The 23,309-nt window shown below is 38.2% G+C and overlaps 1 protein-coding gene across 28 annotated transcripts in view; it reads right to left on the bottom strand.

The window, feature by feature from the left end:
- The window catches only part of LCOR (ligand dependent nuclear receptor corepressor), a 154,076-nt gene that overhangs the window by 5,487 nt on the left and 125,280 nt on the right, over positions 1 to 23,309 (bottom strand). The window contains exon 9 of one of the 28 annotated variants that reach the window (XM_077947005.1): positions 16,611 to 22,640. The exons of the other annotated variants lie outside the window; for them this stretch is intronic. Within the exon in view, the coding sequence (XP_077803131.1) occupies positions 22,634 to 22,640 (7 nt within the window). The 3' untranslated portion in view covers positions 16,611 to 22,633. Of the gene's footprint in view, positions 1 to 16,610; positions 22,641 to 23,309 lie in introns of those variants that run through there. 28 annotated transcript variants of the gene reach the window in all.

Genomic DNA, 23,309 nt, shown 5'->3' with positions numbered 1-23,309 from the left:
TAAAAAGTAATCCCTCAAAAATCATTTTTATTTTAAAGAGAAGAAATGCCGCAAATACATTTTTTTTTCAAAAAACTAAAATTTTGACCACACTATTAACTCTAGTTGGTCAACATATACTTTACTTTATTTTAGGTCTGGGTATTCCTGTTAAATAATCATTGGTTTATAAGTTCACAACACTGACAAGAATTGAGGTGCACTACAGTACAAATCTTGGGTTAGAAGTACTTACAGAACTTACAGTTTTTTTTAGTTTTTATTTTTTTAATTTTTTATGGAGACAGAGTCTTGCTCTGTGGCCCAGGCTGGAAGGCAGTAGTGCGATCTTAGCGCACTGCAACCTCTGCCTCCCAGGTTCAAGCAATTCTCCTACCTCAGCCTCCCAAGTAGCTGGGACTACAGGCACACGCCGCCACACCCGGCTAATTTTTTGTATTTTAGTAGAGACAGGGTTTCACCATGTGGCCCAGACTGGTCTCGAACTCCTGAGCTCAGGCAATCTGCCCGCCTCGACCTCCCAAAGTGCTAGGATTACAGGCATGAGCCACCGCACTCAGCCGAGAACTTACAGTTTTAACATAGTTTCTCGGCATGACCAATTGGTCATGCTAATGCGGGAATCCTTCTACCCTTTCCTAGGAGCATAAAGGAATAGAAATCAATAACTTCACATACTTTAAAAGGTGAGATGACAAGCAAGTCCCAATTCACAGTCTCTTAAGTGAGGAGATAGCTATGAAGCCACACTAAACTGTACAGTAAACTGTACTTTACTTGAGTAAAGTCCCAATTCACAGTCTCTTAAGTGAGGAGATAGCTATGAAGCCACACTAAACTGTACAGGCCTGTCACTGCAAGTAGTATTGTATCTTTACTCAAGGCCCACTTGCTCCATTCTCTAAGACCTTCAATACACCTTTTACAATCATCCACAAGAAATCATTCTATGTTAAAAACCCCTTTCCACCATTTAAGTAAGTCACCCAGGACAAATCTTTAGAGCTTAGTGCAGACAGTGGGGACTGTGTGAAAGGGTGATGCTAGACTCAAGACATGCCACAGGCAATACCTGCTTAGACAGCCAGGCCTTTCACTAGCTGCTTTGTGCTTCTGGATGTCTGGGTTGTACTGAACCCATGCAGTAGGTATGCTCCAATTTCCTGGAGTTTTATATAATTTCTCAAATTTCCTCTCTCTCTGTATGGATTATAATTCCTCAGGAGATTATTATGTGACTTGCCATGAAATATGGCAATGCACAGAGGCAGCTTAAATGTGTAGACAGATGTTTGATAATATCTTCTGGCTAATTCTTTTCTTCAGTCTTTTTCTGTCTCAGTCATGAGACACCTTTACAGGAAGGCTGACCCTAGACAACCCACGTCACTTCCTACCTTCCCACCCTCCACTGGCTTCTGAGCAATGGGGTCACAGAGGAAAAGAGCACAGGCTGTGGAATATGGAGATCCGAGATTCCACCTATGGCTCTGACATTTACTATCTACAGGATCTTAGGCAAGTTACTTCATCTCTCTGAACCTTGGTTTCCTCATCTGTAAGTTGGGACTGAATGTCAGTATCTCAAAGGATTGTCGTGAGATAGTAGATAACATACATAAAACACAAAGCACAAAGCACAAAAGGGCAGGTGCTCAGACAATTTCAGTTTCTGTTCAGGACTTAGGGAGATCTTTAAGATCAAGTGGTGAAAAGGTTGCTGAACATGTCTAAATACAAAACCAAGAAATTAGTCAAATCTGTTGCTTAACCTAAACTGCTTTACCAGAGAAAAGGTTACACTGTGTTTTTGTTTGCACAACTAGCAAGAAAGCAGTTTTAGTCAGTAGTGCCATGGGTTTCTGAAAGGGCCTACATTAGACCATGGATTTGAAAGACTAGAAATGTCTTAGAAAATGCCTACCTCAAACTTTCCAATGATAACTGAATTATGAATACACTAGGAAAAAAGATTATTATAGAAGTATTACAAAAGGTACACAAGTACGGTGAACTCTGAAGTACATGCTGGCGATGGGGACAAAATGTACCAAAGGAAAGAAAAGACAAAAGCAGCTAGAAAAAACCTACTGAGTACTTTTCTATTTGTAAAGCAGACTTAGTAAAAGTTTCAAAAAGGCAACATATGGAATAAGCTCCTCCTGCTTTGCAAGAATGGCAAATACTATCTTCTTCCTTTGGAACAGGCAAGACATCAGTGACACCCTTGGATGAGTTGACTGTTAGGACATTTCCAACTCTCTGACTCAATGAGATGTACAAGGGAGCTCAACAGACTCCTCATACAGCTGCAGACTTTTCTGTTCATGGAGCAGGCAGGAGGAGGCCCCTGCTGAAGGACCCCTGGACCCCTTTAGGAGGACCTTTGTCGCTATGTCTATCAGATGAAAGCAACAGCACAGTATGTGTTACAGGCTACAGTACGAGTGAGGAGGTGGAGAACCAGTAGGTAGTCCTGCTGCTTACTAGTTACGTGACCTTGTCCAAAACACTTAACCACTTCGGGTCTTAGTAGAGTACCTGCCCCATCTACCACTTGGAAATTCTCCAAGGAAAAACCTACAAAGTTTATACAAATATCAGCTACTATTACTGTCAGTGAATCAAATTAAAAGTGCTTCAGTAAAAACCACTGGGCTAGCTGGGCTTGCTAACATGAGCCTGCAGTCCCAGCTACCTGGGAGACTTAAGGTAGGAGGATCGTTTGAGCCAAGGGGGTCGAGGCTGCAGGGAGCTATGATCATGCCACTGCACTACAGCCTGAGTGACAGAGTGAGACCCCACATCAAAAAACAAACAAACAAACAAACTTGGAGATCAAGAACATGCATTAATGCTTTCTTATAACCTAAAAGGAGCACATTTTCTGGATAAAGTTTAACCTTCAAGTACCAAACATTTTAAAGCAAATATTTAAAGATTCAAATTTTTTCTGACGGAAGTCTTTAAAAATTATATCATCTTGGAACATAATTTATTCTTCCTGATACTTGTTATCATTACCATATGGACTATTACTGAAGTTTGGCTATTATTTTTATTATACTAAATTGAATTAGATTAATAGTTTGGGGGGTGACTCAATTAAGTCTGACTTCCTAAAAAGCCACAGTGGTGGCCTGTATTGTATTAAATCTTCTTTCTTATTGGCTTCCAAACAGTGGCTGATCTTAGCAGTCCTACTTCTAACTTAAGGAAAGAATTTTACTCACTAGCTGAGAAGCCATATCCCAAGTGCCAGAATGGTACTTTAAGTAAAAATAAATAGGCTCTGAATGAAAGCTTGAGGAACAGTTTTAGGGGTAAGTACATGAATTTTCTAACCACAACTTCTGCTGCTCAGAAGCCTTTATTCCTTAGTTCCTGGTTCTTGGATATGTTCCTGAAGTTTCCAAGGTAGGTGACTATAAATAAGTGGGATGCCTTTTCAATGCATCAAAGAACATACTCCAAGTGCATTTTAGCAATACACAAAAAAAGGTTGACAAAGGTCTGTGAAGAGGGTAAAGAAATATGGCATCTAATTGTAAAATACTGAAGAGAAAAACAGTTCTTCCTAATGCAAGAAGCACAATCATTACCTAACTCTTTGCAAAAATTTTCTAGGTACTGCTTCATGCCTATAGCTGGGTTCTGGAAGCAAGCTTTAGTACTTGGAATTAACGAGATGCCTGGGGATGAATGACATTGAGGTATGCATGCAGTAAGAAGACAGAGTGCTATGAAGAAAGCTGAAGAAGCACTTTCCTCTAAAGTGATGCTCACACAGAATAAATGAGTAATAATTTAGTCCACAGGTATTATCTAACTTCCTTTATGATTGTGAGACTCTAATCTGCTGCTGTCCTATGTTTCAATAACTTAATAGCACCCCAATATCTTCATTACCTTTAACTAATGGAAGCTCTTCCAAAGGGCCATGCAGCCAGCCCTGAAGCAACAACTGCGGCCATATGGCTCAAGCTAGTCCCCATTAGACAGCCACAGGTAGGTAGGAAAGTACTCCACAATCTTACGGCAAGAGGCAGTGGCGCCTTCAATGCCACCACTAAGGCATGCTAAAGAAACATGTTCAGGATCCACTGAACTCTAACCTGGAACAATGTAATACAGCATATGGATACTAAAAAACAGCAGCATCAGAGAGACTGACACAGGCTACAGCAACCTTAAGAGACACTTAGAGCAGTAGTTTGTGGAAGCTCAGGACAATGAAAAGAATAAACTTTTCTTTCCACAGAACTGCAAATGGCAACCTCCAGAGAAAATGGCATCAACAAAAAAGACCATTTGTATGTTTTCCTCATAAAAAGGATCAGGGACAATGTATAAGAGCAGGTATCAGGGTATTCTTGTCAGCCTGTCACTGGCCAGCTCAAAACCACCCCACCTGGTTTGATTGCATTATTTCCTGAAAATCCTAAGCCACTGTGCTCGGTAAAACTCAATTATCTGGGGCCTTGTGTGTGTGGGTATATACATATACACACACAAGGAGTTTTGCTCTTGTTGCCTAGGCTGGAGTGCAATGGCATGATCTTGGCTCACTCAACCTCCACCTCCCGGGTTCAAGCAACTCTCCTGGCTCAGTCTCTGAAGTAGCTGGGATTACAGGCGCCCACGACCACATCTGGCTAATTTTTGTATTTTTAGTAGAGACAGGGTTTCGCCAAGTTAGTCAGGCTGGTCTTGAACTCCTGACCTCAGGTGATCCACCCACCTCGGCCTTCCAAAGTGCTAGGTGTGGGCCACTGCGCCTAGCCAGGGTCTTGAATATTTATCCTATAATTTTTATCTTGTATTGACTTTGTCTTGTTTTTGTCTTAGCTTCCCAAGCAGATGTAAGCCACTTGAGCGCAGGTAGGGATCATGTTTCATGTTTCATGTTTTCCTGTTTTCTCCTAGCAAAAAAGAGGAGAGGAAAAAGGGACATCTAGATCTAGGATGCTTCCTGAGTTTTCATCCTGGGCAGCACCATTTACTCAGAAAGGAATAAAGGTAACAAAGGTAGTGGCTGGTGGTTGTTAGGGTGTGTATGTTTCTGAAGAGCTCTGTACTATATGTATTAGGAGATTTACACGATTCTGAATCTGAGATGTAGGTAGGCAACTAGACACATAGGCATGATGAACCCACTAATAGCTTCCCTTCGATCTGAGGGGCCTTCACATTAATAGTAACCTTTGTCCAGGTGTCATTAAAAAGCCCTGTCATAACAGCTAACTTTACAATATAGCAATAAAATCAGTTTTGGCTGTGCCTCAAAGTTATCCAGCTTCCTACTTTTTTCCCTAGAATTTTTCTCAATAGCACGTAAGTATTTATTTTATTATTTTATTTTGAGATAGAGTCTCCCTCTGTCGCCCAGGCTGGAGTACAGTGGTGCATTCTCGGCTCACGGCAACTACTGCCTCCCGGGTTCAAGTAATTCTCGGGCCTCAGCCCCCTAAGAAGCTGGGATTAGGCATGTGCCACCACACCCAGCTAATTTTTGCATTTTTACTAGCGATGTAGCGATGGGGTTTCACCATGTTGGCCAGGCTGGTCTTGAGCTTCTGACCTGGTGATCCACCAGCCTCGGCTTCCCAAAGTGCTAGGATTACGCGTGTGAGCCACCGCACCCAGCCAATAGCACCTAAGTTTAGATGAATTTCACTTTATCATTTGAATATTTTCAAAATAAATCTTGACTTCCTGATATTTAATTCTATTACTATTTTTTATATTAAAAAATAGGTGTTAGCCAGTTTTTCCTCTTTTAAACAGCTTGTCTTTACTTTTGCTTCTAGTTATTCAATTTTTCCAAGACCTTAGATTTGTAACAGACCCTAAATATAGCATTTGCATTAACTTAGAATATTGTTGGGCAGCTAGTAGGGAAACCAGAAAGAGGCGATTTTCTGTCCTGCAAACCATTTCCTCAACTTGGCCTAAGGTCCAGGAAGCACTGTTTTAGTTCGGTGCAGATTATAGTCTGTATCATATGATGTCCTTCACATCTAAATAAGGTCTTTATAAGAACAGTAATTCATAATAGATGTTGAAATGACTTGAGCTCATGCTAGTTCATGCTGCTTCTGCTCACTAAGAGGACTCTCTGTAATAGTCAAGTGAATTATTCGTTAATCAGAAATACCTGAAAACCGCCACTAAAGCACAGTGAGATCCTAGGGATTGGTAATGGGAGGAAGTACTCCCACTTCTCATAAAGGAAAAGAAAAAACTGGATTTCCAATACTTGAACTAGTTTTCAGTTTATCTCCTTGGTGAGAAACGGTGTGCATGACCTTGACCACTGTCTTCCTATCTTCAGTTCCATGCCTAATTGTTAAGGGTGTGGTAAAAGGATAAGATAATATTCATAAACCCTTTAAAAGCTACAGTTTAAGAATGATTGTTGTTTCATAACCCCATCTTTAATGATTTACTCAATGATATTTATCTACACCACAAGTTAGACGTAGCTGAACTTGCCTACCAAATCAATAATACGACATCTAATTCCTGATGGAAAGCATTCCTGTGGTTAATACTGGTGGGTGGGCAAAGCTTATGTTATCTTAGGGTAAAAGATCAAGTGGAGAAGAGATGTGGCATGGAGGTGAAGTGACAAGTCTGAGAGTCTAGAATTTGGGAGTGACGAATTGAGGTGTTTACTCTCTAACTACCAATAACTGCTTGATGGGCAAAGGCAATATCACTGATGACCAAAATACATTCTTCTTGACTGAAAAAAGATCAACAGCCACAGTGAATGATGTTTAGATAGGGGCTAATCTTAATAGCAGAAACAGGGAGTCCCAGGAAAACAGAAGGGGAAAGCAAGCTTTAGAGAGCTGACTATAGTCAAGAGTTGTAAATTACTATGGCTTGACTCTTTAAAACATAAAAATGCTTCCTCACCCCTCTTCAAGGCATAACAGTTATATTTTTTGCCAGACAATAATCTGAAATTCTGTCCCCTAATTTTCTCACTTCTTCTCCTTTAAGCACAGAAAGTATTAGTCAGGAGGGCCTGAAAAAATCTGCTGACAAGTCCCTGCTCTACAATGAGAAATTTATCTGCTCTTGGCTATTTCACATCTGTGTATCCTCCACACCTGACTATAAGGATATTCCAAGGGGTATGACAAAGTTGTGTACACATAATGGAGAAGGTTGGGATGGGGTGTGGAAATTTTATTTTTCCACTCTTTAGAAAGCCATAGGTGTACTTTAAAACCCCTGAACAAACTTTTCTTTCCACAGAACTGGATTAGGAGAAGCAGTGAAAGGGTAGGCAAAAGTGAATACAGGAAAGTGAGAAATGAAGTTAAATATGGGATTTCCAGGTGGTTGAAATCCAAGTTATCTGAATTTGGATGTAGACAGAACCTAGATACAGAAAAAGCAATTCTCAAAATTGGGGTTAAATTATCCCCTAGAGATCAGAATCATAGAGAATGGCGAGGGGTTGAAACCAGGCTGTATCTCTTCACCCCTATAAAAGTCCCAGCCTCAGTGACTCACCATTGCTAATGGCAACATGGTATTTGTTCAAGTGTATGGAGGTACTGATCTAAAACAAAAGGCATGCAATCCCTTTGTAATAGCTAAGTTTATCATGTTCTTAACCATGTTCACTGAAAGAGCAGAATTAAGGTTCAAAAATCACGAATTAATAATCGAAACTGGGGGAAAAATAGGTGTTTCAGAGGGAATTTACTGAGCATGAAGTCATAGTTTGCTAGCTTTCTGTATCTTAAGGCTTAATATCCCGTAGATCTCCTAAATATCATAGAAGCACTTTAAAACTTATATATTGTATCTCCTATTTTTCTTCATTTTCAGTAGATTGTCAAATCTATTAAATTACAATAAAAAATATAAACTATGAAGAAGATTCTCATGTTCATTCTTTAACATATTTTTACCCTACAGACAAATGTACCCAGGATGCCAAAATATGGTCAGAAAGTTACTTGGAGAGCCGGAAGTCAGAGCAAGGATCACTAAGCACAACAGGTCAATGCCTCCATCTGCTCTCTGGAAATGTAATAGCCTCACAAAACAGATATCTCCGACAAACTACTTCTATGGTTTTTCCCCCTACCAAATTGACTTTTGTTTTTAACTTCATCATCCTTGGTAAGACTATGCAAAATCTAAGGTATATACAGTGTCAATTTAAAAAAAAAGAAGGGAGGGTTCAGAGGCAGTGAGATATGTGAGATTTTGGACTGGATAACATACATTTAAAAAATTTTTAAATATTTTTAATATTTTACCCCTTTACCTCATTGATATTCATAGGGTGAGCAATAACACTAAATTTTTATTTTTTTTAAGTATTTTTATTTTTTAAAGTATGAGGATAAGCAAGGTATTTTATATTTATCATCCTCTCTGGGGCACTATAGGAATTAATAGTCCTTTATAAATATTCCCTACCCCACCCCTCTCTAGAAACACTCAAGGCTATAGCTGCAGATGTTCTGGGGGTAGGACTGAACTAAGTATTAATAAAATCATCTCTACATTCAATTTTTTACTCAGGAATCTTGGAGGACAAAATGTAACTGAATGTGTAGGCACACATGCAGACATAAGAGTTATAAGGCCTGTTATTTAGATATTCTATGCTATATATTCTATCTCAATTTAGATATTTATTCTACCTCAATTTTTATTATTAGTTTCCTCACTTCCCTTGTCTCCAATATACCATCCAGTTTAACTACAAGGGTTGACTTTCTTTGGAAAATGCTATATTGTATATCTCTGTCCCTAGTTTCTCCTCATTTTAGAGTAAGTATCACATTATCCAGAACCGCCATCTTCCTAAAGCCCAAATCTCATCTGGTTACTTTCTTGCATGAAACCCCTATAAGCTCCCCACTGCTTACACAACCCTCCTCAGCACCCTGTCCCTGGTGCTGCATTAGGTAGTTTTTCCTCTACTCTCAGTCTGCTTGCATCTTTTGTTAAACAATACTTTATGCTGCATGGTAACTATTGACCTAACCGTCTTCTCCATGGACTGTGAACCTCCTGTAGGTCAAGGACTTTGTCCTTTTCAACTTGGTAGCCTCAATGCCTAAAGCCTGGGGCTCAGCTCATGGCAGGCATTAAGTCAGTCACAAATGGACTATTCAAATAAATTACTATGTAGTGAAAATAATTCTCCCAAATGCATTTTTCAAGGGAATTGAAAAGGGTAGAGGAAACATTTTTACATATAATCAGAAGGGAAAAGAATAACCTTTCAATAAAAATGAGTTCAAAGAGCCAGGGAAAGAAGGGAATTTTGAAGGGCAGACAATAAGAATGTAGGTTTTGACTAAGCACACAGGCAGTCCAAGTGTGCTCTCTAAGGTACCAGAAAAACTGGGATGAAAAGGAATGGTTTACGTAACGGCTCTAAAATGCCACTAGGTTTTCAACAGCCATTCAGAACAAGAAATGCTTTTTACAAAGTGACCCAGTACACACATTCCAGTTTGTATGTAGATATGTATAATGATATAAGTTTCGATGAAACATTATCTTTACTATAATCCTATGTACTCTGATTCTATTTCTTTTTTAAAATGCTGGCTAGAGCCGCCCATGGTGGCTCACGCCTGTAATCCTAGTACTTTGGGAGGCTGAGGCAGGAGGACTGCCTGAGCTCAGGAGTTAGAGACCAGCCTGGGCAACAGGGCAAAACCCCATCTCTACTCAAAACACAAAAAATGAGCTGGGTGTGGTGGCACATACCTGTGATCCCAGCTATTCGGGAAGCTGAGGCACAAGAATCACTTGAACCTGGGAGGTGGAGGCTGTGGTGAGCTGAGATCATGACATTTCACTCCAGCCTGGGTGACAGAGTGAGACTCTGTCTCCAAAATAAAATAAAATAAAATAAAAAATAAAATAAAATAAAATAAAATGCTGGTTAGGATCTTACAATCCATTAATAGGCTGTAGCTGGTCAACCCAATTTGAAAAAATACCTGGTAGGTAGAGAAGAAATCCAAGAAGATATATATTTTTTCTTAATCCATGTCTGTCTAGTCAAAATTACACTGCCAGGTCTTCTTGGCAAAAATACCTCAAGTCGATTTATTTTTTACTCTTCTTTATTTTTTGAGACGGTGTCTCACTCTGCAGCCCAAGCTGAAGTGAAGCGGTGTGATCTCGGCTCACTGCAACCTCTGCCTCCTGGGCTCAAGCGATTCTTGTGCCTCAGCCTCCAGAGTAGCTGGGAATACAGGCAAGTGCCACCACACCCGTTTTTGTTTTTTTTTTTGTATTTTAGTAGAGACAGGATTTCACCGTGTTGCCCAGGGTGATCTTGAACTCCTGAGCTCAGGCGATCCGCCCGCCTCGGCCTCCCAAAGTGCTGGGATTACAGGTGTGACCCCTAGCCTGGAGTCAATTTAATAGTTGTTGAAGGCTGGGCATAGTGGCTCACACCTGTAATCCCAGCACTTTGGGAGACTGAGGCGGGCAGATCATGAGGTCAGGAGATCGAGACCATCCTGGCTAACATGGTGAAACCCCGCCTCTACTAAAAATACAAAAAAAAAAAAAAAAAAAATTAGCCGGGTGTGGTGGCGGGCACCTGTAGTCCCAGCTTCTCAGGAGGCTGAGGCAAGAGAATGGCATGAACCTGAGAGGTGGAGCTTGCAGTGAGCTGAGATCGCACCACTGCAGCCTGAGTGACAGACCGAGACTCTGTCTCAAAAAAAAAAAAAAAGAAAAAAAAATTGTTGAAATGAGTACCTCTAAACTATGTCAGCTGTGATCTGATCTGTTGGTTTGAAATCCACAGAACCCCTAACTGATAAAACCACATTAAATAGGCAGAATTGTCCCCAACTTCTTCCACTGGAAAAGTTTTGATAATTAAACATACACATTCACACTCTCAGCTCTTAGATCATTGTTCAAACTCTACTACCCATGCAAAAAGTCTACAAAGCATGTACAACTTCAACCTTAAAGCATACAAAAAATTTTGTATACAATGGAAATGCACACAGTTAATTCTATGACTTTTAAATTTCTAATCTTAAGCATCTTCTACTTCCAAACAACTTTTATTCCATTTTAGTCTCTGAAAAGAAACAATAACTAATGGTTTGATTACATTACCCTAAAACAGTACCATGAAATGCAGGAAAGCAGCATTCCAGGTTTCAATCACAGTCCCAATATTTTTATGTTCTTGAACAAGATTGGCTGCCCTTTGCTTCAGTCTAATATGAACACAACGACCTTACTCTCAATGTTCTAATCAATACAGTTTCTTGCATAATGTCAATCTGACTTTCTCACTCTTCTATCCCTCACACTAAATTCATGCCCATCACGTGCTGTCAATGCCTTTCATTTATAGAACACTTGCAAAGAGCCTGCCACAGTGCTATTTTACACAACAGAATCTCATTTAAACCTTATAGCAAATCTATGACCCTCTTTCACAGATAAGAAAACTGAAACTCAGGAAGGTTCAATAACTTGTTCAAGATCACGTAGTAAGCAAGTGAAAAGGCTGAAAAAATTTTTTTTTTTTTTCGGAGACAGGGTCTCTCACTTTGTCACCCAGTCTGGAGTGCAGTGGTGCCATCAGGGCTGACTATAGCCTCTATCTCTTGGGCCCAAGTGATCCTCCCACCTCACCACCCAAGTAGCTGGGACTATAGGCATGAGCCACCAAGCCAGTTAATTTTTCTATTTTTTGTAGAGACGGGGTCTCACCATGTTGTCCAGGCTGGTCTCAAACTCCTGGGCTCAAGTGATCCTCTCATTTCGGCCTCCCAAAACACTGGGATTACAGGCGTGAGACATGGCATTTAACACTGGGCCCATCAAATCCTCTCTCTCAAACTTGGGGTACTCTCTCCTCTCCTATCCATGCCCTGCCTATTCTTCAAGACTCACTTCCTTTATGAGGGCTTTCTGAAAGTCACCTATTAATGCTGATTTTTAACACTGAAGTTTTATATGCTTTCAATATTTTTATGGCTAATTTCACAAAACAGATTTCATTCTCTTCCTAAAAAGCAGTGTTAAGTTTGCTCAAGAGCTGAACTCAATAGTTAAAATTTAGTAAGTTAAAACTGAATCTAATGGAAAATTATTAGCAGGTACAATCCCTAATTCTAATTGTAGCTTGAGTCAAGAATGCCAAGTGGTACGGAGATAAGTAAGATGGTATGAAATCATGAGTATTATGGGCAACTCATTGTGTGAGGTGGGACAAGTCCCTCAAGGTTCCAAGTTCCATGTTTTTCACCTAAAAAAATGAAAAAGTAGAATGGGATCAACAGTACTTCTTCATCAGTGGGTTAATAAAAACTTCCTGTGGTCACAACATAAATGTACTTAACAATGCTGAGCTGTATACTTGAAAATGATTAAGATGGCAATTTTAATGCTTTCTTTTAACCATAATAAAAAACCCGAAAAACTTCCTGTGGAGCATTTTGAAAATACTGAACATGTCTAAGCCTCATTCCTATAAACTGATTCAGTGGATCTAGTCTAGTGTAGGACACAGGCATCTATATTTTTAAAAGGTTGATTCTGCTTAAGACTGATTATATCTGATGATTCCCAAGACCCTTAGTGCTCTAATATTCAAGGTAGACCTACCCTGCACACAACAGAAATAAAAATTATGAATAACATAACTTAACTTTTCAAGTTAATATTTGCAAAAGTATCATCATATTCATATACCGTTCATAACAAAACTTAAAATACTTTGTTTTAAATAAAAGGCATCTAAACATGACATCCAGATCTTTTTTTCCTTTAGAAAATATTTCAATGGAAAGGTGAGACCTGGGTTTACAAGACCTTATTCAATGAAGTTTCTACTGTATTTCCCAATGTTCGTACAGATACGATTTGCATATTTGTCTCACATTAAATAGAAAATAACATTTTCTATCATTTTAAATATTTCAACTCAGAGTTGAAATAAGGTCTAAAAACCATTCAGTCTGTAACACCTTCACTTTACAGAAGGAAAAACAAGTGATCTTTCTAGTGTACCAAGTTGAAAGATAACTTTAAAATAATAATCCAGGCAAAGTGTGTTCGCTCACGCTTGTAATCCCAGCACTTTGGGAGACCAAGGTGGGCAGATCGCTTGAAGCCAGGAGTTCCAAAACAGGCAGGCCAACCATGGTGAAACTCCGATGCTAATGAAAATACAAAATTAGCTGGGCACGTTGGCACACACCTATAACCCCACCTACTCGAGTGGCTGAGGCATGAGAATCGCTTGTGAACCTGGGAGGTGGAGGTTACGGTGAGCTGAGATCGCACTGCTGCATTCCAGCCTAGGAGACACAGGCAGACTCTATTTCAAAAAGTATCAAACCATTACCACTCCATACTGCTGATAAACAACAAACATTAAAAAATGACTAGTCGGCTGGGCGCGGTGGCTCACACCTGTAATCCCAGCACTTTGGGAGGCCGAGAAGGGAGGATCACGAGGTCAGGAGATCAAGACCATTCTGGTTAACACGGTGAAACCCCATCACTACTAAAAAAACAAAAAAATTAGCTGGGCATGGTGGCAGGCACCTGTAGTCCCAGCTACTCGGGAGGCTGAGGCAGGAGAATGGCATGAACTTGGGAGGTGGAGGTTGCAGTGAGCCGAGATAGCGCCAGAGTGAGACTCCATCTCAAAAAAAAATAAAATAAAATAAAAATAAATAAATAAATAAAAACGACTAGTCAAGAAACAGTAGTATTCTTACATGCCTATAAAACCTCTACAGTCGACCAGGCATGATGGCTCATGCCTATAATCCTAGCACTTAGGGAAGCCAAAGTGGGAGAATCACTTGTGCTCAGAAGTTCGAGACCAGCCAGGGCAACATACTGAAACCCTGTCTCCACCAAAAAATTGTAAAAATTAGCCAGGCATGGCAGCACATGCCTGCAGTCCCAGCTACTCAGGAGGCTGAAGTGGGAGGATCATGTAAGCCCAGCAGGTCGAGGCTGCAGTGAGCCGTGATCACACCACTGCACTCCAACCTGGGTAATAAGAATGAGATCCTGTCAAACAAAGGAAGTTCAGTGATTTGTAAGAATCTGATAAATAAAATTCTGTGCTAAAATGCTTACCTTTTAGAAGCAAATAAAGTGAACACAATGTAACAAGAGCTCTTATCTACTATATTACTTAACACTTTCTATTAAAAAAAGGATTATTCACTCATTTCAGCTACAAAACCTAATACCACATGACCTGAGCATATGCTGTTATATTTGAATACAGTGTTTGGTGAGAGTCCTTAGGGGGAAAAAATTCACAACTCCAGGATATGGCAAAAAAAAAAAGTTTCCGTTTTCTGCATTTCACTCCCCTTATGCAATCTCCCTAATTTCCACACCTGTTAAGATATAGGGCCCCCTGAATTAATTTCCAAAATAGCAGCAGAATCAGAGAAAATTCCAGTTTAAAAGAAAAAGTCCTTTCTTTAAATAGGGCCTTTATAACTGAAAAGCTGAATATCAATTTGAAGATAGGATCACTAAAATAAAGCAAATTCATTTACGAGATGCTAAACTGTAATCTTACTACTGATCTGGCCGCCAGTTTATAATGAATAATGGCAGGAAATGACAATAAATAAGCAAGCTATGGCTTTGGAACTTACAGTGAAATAATTAGCTTTCTAAAAAAAATTTGATTAAGTATGTGGCATAATTAAGGGGAACAAATAAAGCCAACAGAACAAGTCTGTAGTACTAATATAAACTGCTATTTTATAAACATCAGACCAAAGGCAGAAAACAGCTAGATAGCCAGTCTGTGTGTGACAAAAACTATTAAAAGATAAACTAGACCAATTAACAACAATAGCATCATCTTTAAATATAAAACACCATTAGAGACCAGGTGCGGTGGCTCACACCTGTAATCCCAGCACTTTGGGAGGCTGAGGCGGGTGGATCATCTGAGGTCAGAAGTTCAAGACCAGCCTGACTAATATGGTGAAACCCCGTCTCTACTAACAATACAAAAAAAATTAGCCGGGCGTGATGGCATGCGCCTGTAGTCCCAGCTACTCGGGAGGCTGAGACAGAAGAATTGCTTAAACCCAGGAGATGGAAGTTACAGTGAGCCCAGATCGCACCACTGCACTCCAGCATGGGTGACAGAGCGAGACTCCATCTCAAAAAACAAAACCAAAACCACCATTAGAAATTATCAACAATGGCCGGGCGCGGTGGCTTAAGCCTGTAATCCCAGCACTTTGGGAGGCCGAGAAGGGCGGATCACGAGGTCAGGAGATCAAGACCATTCTGGTTAACACGGTGAAACCCCATCTCTACTAAAAAAAAATACAAAAAACTAGCAGGGCGAGGTGGCGTGCACTTGTAGTCCCAGCTACTCGGGAGGCTGAGGCAGGAGAATGGCGTAAACCCGGGAGGCGGAGCTTGCAGTGAGTTGATATCCGGCCACTGCACTCCAGCCTAGGCCACAGAGCGATACTCCATCTCAAAAAAAAAAAAAAAAAAAAATCATCAAAAATCACTTCAAACTGCCTACAGGTAATTATATTATGAGCCTGAAAAAGTAGTTTTCTGAAATACATTTCTCTTATTTCTAATCATAATGTACTAGAATTCAGCTCTCCTAACTTTAGAAAAGGCACCACTTTATAATGCAAAGCTTCTTTATAATTTCTAAAAACAATTTAAGGCCGGGCGCGGTGGCTCACATCTGTAATCCCAGCACTTTGGGAGGCCGAGGCAGGTGGATCACGAGGTCATGAGATCCAGACCATCCTGGCTAAGTGGTGAAACCCCATCTCTACTAAAAATATTGAAAAATTAGCTGGGCATGGTGGCGGGCGCCTGTAGTCCCAGCTACTCAGGAGGCTGAGGCAGGAGAATCATGTGAATCCGGGAAGTGGGGCTTGCAGTGAGCTGAGATTGGGCCACTGCATTCCAGCCTAGGTGACAGAGTGAGACTCTGTTTAAAAAAAAAAAAAAAAAAAATTTAAATGTTGACCAACATATACCTGTTCTTTATGTGTTCTGGTAAAAGGAATTATCAGCATCCTGCCAAGAATGAGAACTACCATATAACCTTAATTGACTGACAATGTTGCTTTCATATGTATGCCTCAAGAAAACAGCAAACAAAAAATAGTCACTATTATTTTCTGATAAGGAATCCTGGCATTAAGTTTTATACTCTTAAGAAAATTATACAAAACTCACTCAAGACAGAAGGTATTATGAAAACATCACTGTATCTTGTTTAGTTGAATACATTTTTTAAAATGAATAATCCAATTATTCATTTGGATTCATTACCTCAAAGAAAACTGAGGTAATCTGAGTGCCGAGGTATCAAATGAGTAAAGACACTGTTACAAGGCAGTATTGCACCTGAATTATGAAAGCAGAATCTCACAGCAGCAACTTTAACTAAGAAATTTCATCTAGAAAGAATTTATCACAAAAAATCACTAACTTTGATTACCATGTGTATTTAGAGTTGGAGTACAATCCAACTCTTACCCATTTTGTGAATTTTTCAAAAAGCACTAAAATCTTAGGAAGTAGAAACCAAGCTTTAGAAACAGTTTTTCACAACAAAATTTATTAGAAGAATAGTGGTTTTGCAAAGTCTAGCATCCAGTGAGAACTACCATACACAACATTACAGCTGGGAATGTTTCTCCAAAATGTCATGGTCAAATTATACAATGGAACCATTAAATCTTACACATGCACGAAAGAACTAGCGCTTTTGACGTACAATGCAAAAAAAAAAAAAAAAAAAAAGAGGGGGGACCACATGGATTAAAATTTTAAGTACTCATCACATACATTAAGACACAGTTTTAGTCCAGTCAAAAATCAGAACTGCATTAAAAAATTTAATGTAGTGCAATCAAACCAAAAAACTTAATTTGTGATCATAAGTGCTCTACTACATAAACATTGATCATAGCGAGGAACAAAAAGTTCAAATCACACAGTACAAAAAAAATCTGTAAATAAATATAAACTACAGTACAAGAGAAATATTAAATTATACAATTCCATCAAACTGTAAACAGTATATTGAAATGAGGTCCATAAGAGTAAAGGGGGTTCCTGTTTAGTTGTATGACACTTGAACTTCTAGAAATCTGAAAGATGCCATTTTCCATATCTCCAAAGACTATGGGTTTTATATGTGGAGAGAATTTATTTTAGATGTAAGATATCAAATATTAAAGCAGAGGAAGAATCTATTTTGTTAACCACAGATAGTACTGCAGAAAACAAAAGTGATTTTAAGAGACAAGTCTTAACGTTAAAGATGCAAAGGACTAAAACACTGGAATTAGAACTTCGCATCAGAAAAAACTTGTCACTGAGAACTTCAAGGCTACAAAATACACTGACAAAATTGTCTGCTGATATGCAGACCTAGACCTCTGCTAATTTTTTTTTGACATTTTACATACTCATGTTACAACACCAACTTTGGCAGAATCACTACTGATAAACTCAAAGCACTCCTGGCCCAATGGTTCCATCACAGTGGCCAGTGCACAAAATTCTCTAAAGACATTGCATAAACTAGAATGTAGAGGTCAGACACCCAAGGACCAGTGCTTGAATTTAGTAGTAGTTATCGTGAAGAAGCAAGAGCCACATCAAGAAGGAACTGCATCTGTTAACAGCTTACAGAGCAGTTAGGAATGTCTTTTGTTTTAATTGTGCTGGCTATTAGTGGCATTTAAAAATATACAGTTTAACTGTGTGTGTGTGTGTGTGTGTGTGTGTAGTGTGCTGGCTATACATTTATGTACTTTAAAAAAAAAATACACTGTTAACAGGAACCCCCATATTATCTGCTCAGTAGTAATAACTGAATATATAGAATGCCACTATAAGAGTGTGAGGCACCATGTGCTGGAGAGTTATATGCAGCTTTAAAATCTGTTTGGCTGAGTTATACCTGGATACCTGAACTGAGTTTTTAAAGTTGACATTCATCAGATGTGCTACCAGCACGTTGAAATAAAAGCAAAACAGAAAAATACAAGTCACTGTTAGGTTTAAGAATAGCATCAAAGTACCTGAATTGAGTGAGAAGAGTGTGTAAACTGTCCCTGAGGGTTTTTAAACAGTGTGTACAAGCTGGATTCCTAAGAACATTAGTTTTATTAAACAGTATGGACTGATAAAATAGCAATGTCTGACAGCTTTAAGTGGAGGTTATAAAGAATTATATGCAAACACTCCAAATGTATAGTTTATACATTTTTTTTCAAAGCAGCAATAAGCTGCTGTAAAGTATACATCCCATCAGAACAAGCAACATGTGGGAATCAGATAAAGGTTTCTTAGTCTGGTTTTCTGACAGCACGGCATATCAATATCCAATGACTATTATCATTCCTAGATCAGAATGTAACTAATTTCGACTAGCAATATAGGATTAGACTTTTAATCAAACACTTTGCTATTACATACTAAAATTCCTTAAACTTACTAATGCTGGTAATACTAACCTAGTTAATCATCCCCCCCTCGTTTTAGAAATATACCCTTCCACAACTTAAAAACATTAAGATCCATTTTCAGTCCTCTGGTGTAAAAAGCATGTCAGTGAATTAATATTAAAAATTTACAAAGTAAAAAGGCTTGAATTTCAGCCAAAGATTCTAAATACTGCTCATTCCCTGAAGACTTAAAGGGGGAGAGAATCCCTACCCATTTTCCTAGTGATTTATTTTTCTAAAATGGTCTGAAACAAATTTTTATTTTGGGGAATCTTCCCCCTCACCTTCTCTCAAATTCCAAATTCTTAAGCTTGAAATGCTTAATAAGAGAAAATGAGGCAATCACTTGGAATTGCTAGAAAGGTACAAAATGTTATTGTCTTTTTTTAAAATAAGATTTATATAAATGTGATCTGACCCCATATTATGTAGTATGTTTTATATTTCTAAATAATCATCCTAAAACTTACAGTACCTAAGACTCTGAAGATAAATTAAGACTTTAGTGTTGTAACAGAAAAAGTGCTGAATTATCCCTTTTCTAGTACTTTAAACATTTTGGACAAGTGCTTTCCTAGTGACAGTGAAGTTTACTATATAACCTTCCACCACCAAGCAGGAAAAATAAAAAAAGCCACCTGGATGAAAAAAAAGACTTTTAGGAGTGTAGCACCGGGCATACCAAATAATAGAAGTTGTTTCGCTCATTCTGAGGGGGTAAAAATATTGTAGATTGAAATTCTATTTGGCTACTGACTGTTAAAAATCCCTGCTCTACTGTGTCAGTGTCCTGTGTCCAACTACCCCCAGCCCCCCACCCCTAGTCCCCTTACACACTATCCACTGAGAATCTAATCTCTAAAGAGATTATTTTAAAATTTATGTTGTCAGGACATACCTGAGAAAGGGTGCAATTATGCAGAACAAGGAACCCAAGACTGCACTAATACTGGTTACAGGTTCATAAATTCTTTCCCAAGACAAATCTAAAAAGTTTAAGAGGTATGGATCTTCAAATATGTCTTACTGCTTTAGATTTTTTTGGTATGTGTGTAGGGTCATTTCCAGTGTTGATCATCTTGAGCATGTTCAATGACAGTTCAAGATGGGGTAAAAAGTTCATTTCCACATTCAAATAATAGAGATTAAATATTATAATAATATTTGCTACATCCAATAAATCTATGATTAACTAAAAGTGCTTGCTTTTTAGCTTTTCTTGATACAGCTCTAAATGAACTGGAAACCGTAAAATTACCCCCCAAACAGCTGCAGAATTAGCTCATGCTCTATTGTCAAATCAACATTAATTAGCCTCGTTTCTCATTTTTAAACAATCTACAAGATTTTTCTATCAAATCAAGATGGCCTAACTTCACCACATTATCTTGTGACTCACTTTTAGTATTACAGGGCAGAATTTTTAGCCTCTTCTCAGAAGTCTACATGCTTTTTCCATCCTACTCCACCCTCCCCACCCCAATCTCCTTCCGAACACTTAGGGCTTATAGCTATAGTGTTGTGTTACAGGGCTAACGTCTGCTTCTTTAAAAGGTGACTGCTAGATTATTCAGGAATGAGGATACGCAAATAATGTCCTCTATTTTTCTTTCCATCACCATGTTCACAAATGCTATTCAAGTCTCCAGTACAGAATTAAACCAAAATAAACTAAGAAGAAAGAGCCTGGAGTTCTGTCTTCTTTGTACCACAATTATACGTTTTTCCTTTGCAGATTTTGAAAGCAATTAATTTTCTTTAAAAAATTCCTAGATAGCTTAATAGTCTCCTAAATGGGCTGTTCTGCTGAAGCCATCAAGTTTTTAGTAATACTAGCCTGACCAAAGCATTAATGAAGACCAAATTCTAATTAAAGGTAACAAGGAAAACAATCTTTGATTATCTTCAAGAAGGCCAAAATTTAGCGTATAACTTTCAATATCTCCTATAAAACATAAAGTGGAGCACAATTCTGTCTATTGCCATATTCTATCACCAATGACAGCAACCTGAATACACAGAAAAGACTGGTTAATATGAAAACAACCTCAATTTAATGAAAGAATTATAAAAGCAAAAATACATGGTCTCAAAAGGAAATCTACAAAGATAAAAGCTGTTAAAGAAAATGATGCCAATCTGTCATATAACTGCTATAACTACTCAAAATATTTTCAGCTTCTGACATCAAGCTGACTCAATTTGTTTTATGAAAAGAAATGAATCCATGCTTCACTATTATGGGTCAATGAGATGTAAGAGAATCACAAAGGCTTAGAACCAGGCCTGGCACTGTGTGCTTACTTGGGGGTAGAGGGAGAACAGATAGCTCACTAGCAGCTCAAAGGTTGCTATGTACTGCCTAATGACAGAAGGTAGTTATGATATTGGTGTTAACAGGTAGTTGTTTTTAGTCTAATTTAGAGTTCTCTCCGAAACTTGGGAACTAAACTTCTCATTGTGCCTTTTATAGTTTTTACCATCTGATCCCACATAGCTCATACTATAGCTAAGATAAATGTTGGGGAAAAGAAATGCCAATTGGTTGAGGTAATGGTTTATATAAGATAACCAGAGTTCTAAAAGCACTTCAATATCGTAAAGTAAAAGTGTACCAAATAAAGCTAATACACACTTCACACTTGTTGAGCTTGCTCACCAGAACTGAACAGTAATTAACTTCACATAAGGACCCCTATTATCACACAAAGCCTTACTCATATTCATGATCTGCTGCAGCAAAGGTTTATCAAGCAACATCTAAACTTCAGAACAACAAACTTAATATTAAAAAGTATTATACACAAATATAAATTATTTTTCCTGAAAGAGTGACCTTGTCCTTCATGGTATTTGGGGAACAGAAAAAAAGTGTATAGCTCATCACAAACATAATTCAGAGTCACTTATAAGCCCACTGACCAAAGTAATATACTACATTACTGTCAAGCTGGATGACCACGCTGTCTCAGAAATGAGAAAGCTAAAAATAAAAATACCAACTAGATATCCTTGCACAGAATTAGTGTTTTTGATTTTATAGTGCCATAGCGTATCTACCCTATAATATCAAGGTTCTCTGAAAATGCAAAAAATTATTTTAAATACATTATTTCCTATCAATAGTTCCAAGAGTGTTATATATTAATAATTTAAGTAATGTTATCTGCCTACTGGAAAATGTGAGGAAAAATAGCTTTCATGACAAAGACAGTTGTGAACTACACTTTCCCATACCATAAAAATGGTCAACTGTTGTTTGGGCCATGCAAAACTCTGATTAGCAGAAATTAAGCGTGCTAATAGAACAATCTCTATTACACATTTGTGAGGACATCCCCAAACCAGAATATCTACACTGAAAGTGCCAATACAGAATAGTGGCGAATCAAGATATAAATCAAATATTAAGGAATCACTGCGGCACCAAGACTGCCAGTCAGCCGTGTGATGAGCCACCTCCGAGAAATACATGGTATAATGGAACTCTGAACACAAAATTTAACATTAAAAGTGCACCTGAATATTACAAACTAACTTTACAAAACCTATAATAAGGTAAAATATATATCTTTCGAAATATTCCAGCAGCTTTTTGTTTTTTTTTTTTTTTTAAGTTTTTCTTTTTTGAGAGGCTCATGAAATTTAAAAGGGACCACTAGCTAATTTCAACCATGCTTCACAAAACAATAATGGCTATTTTATATTGCAGTTACCAATGTAATGCAATTAGTGCTTTAAAATAATCTACACTCAAAAAAAGAGAGAGAAAGAGAGAGACCTTTGGAGGAAATATGCTTATTCAAAAGCTTCTTGGAAAAGAAAATTTACCTGAATATCAAGTCATGACTGATCTCAAGTGTAATGTTTAAAAGCTTCACAGACATGAATATTACAATCTTCAGGTCTCAGGACTTTTAATCTGAGAAAGTTTAGAGTTTGGTTTGTTTTTTAAATTCACTTTCTAACCAAAACAAATAATAGAAGTACTCAAATTTTCACTATTTACAACTCTCAGCCTACAATCTGAAATGACACAATACAAGTTCTCTTATTTAAACTGCAGCATTAAAGGGTAGGCACACCATTCTTCTGCTGCTCGATTGTCATCCACTGAAACACACATAGAAAATATTTATGTTAGTAAAATGATCACTCCATGTACACTACAATGACAAAATTTACATAACTCAACTCATACATCACTTATATAGACTACCACATAGGATTAAACCTCTCTGAACAGTAAACTCTACAAAAGTTGAACTTTTAGGGCCAGATTTTTAATGGGCCTTTAGTGATGTCTTTCTGAGAGGGGATAAAAGCAAGCACAAATTAATTTTCTCAAAGAACCTTTTTGCAGCAATCCTGGGCTACTGAATATCCCAAACATTACACAAAAAGGTACTATGGCTGCAATTAATTGTGTGCTGACAAATTCTTAAGTGTGTAACAAAGGAGGCATTCCTTCATAAGCTTAGTCCTTTGCTTTCAGCAAACTTTCTAAGATTTCCTTCAATTGCAGATGAAAACCACATTTCAAAAGGAATTTTTATTGCAACTTCCAGCTAGGTGACAAAATATTGTAGAATCATAAAATGCTACTGAACCCAAACTGTTTTTTCTGTTAAGAAGTCTAGAAATCTAAGGGGAAACAGGCTCAGTTATCCACTGATTAAACTGCTACACAAAATAACCAAATCAAGAGGAACCCACACCCAAGCTATGTCAAGAATGAGCAGTGCATGTATTTTAATAACAGCAATGGTGTGCCTAACCTTT

This window comes from Macaca mulatta, chromosome 9, assembly GCF_049350105.2.
Source record: "Macaca mulatta isolate MMU2019108-1 chromosome 9, T2T-MMU8v2.0, whole genome shotgun sequence".
Lineage (NCBI taxonomy): Eukaryota > Metazoa > Chordata > Mammalia > Primates > Cercopithecidae > Macaca > Macaca mulatta.
The sequence above is the reverse complement of the archived record's forward strand: the minus strand, read 5'-3'. Positions and strand labels throughout refer to the sequence as shown.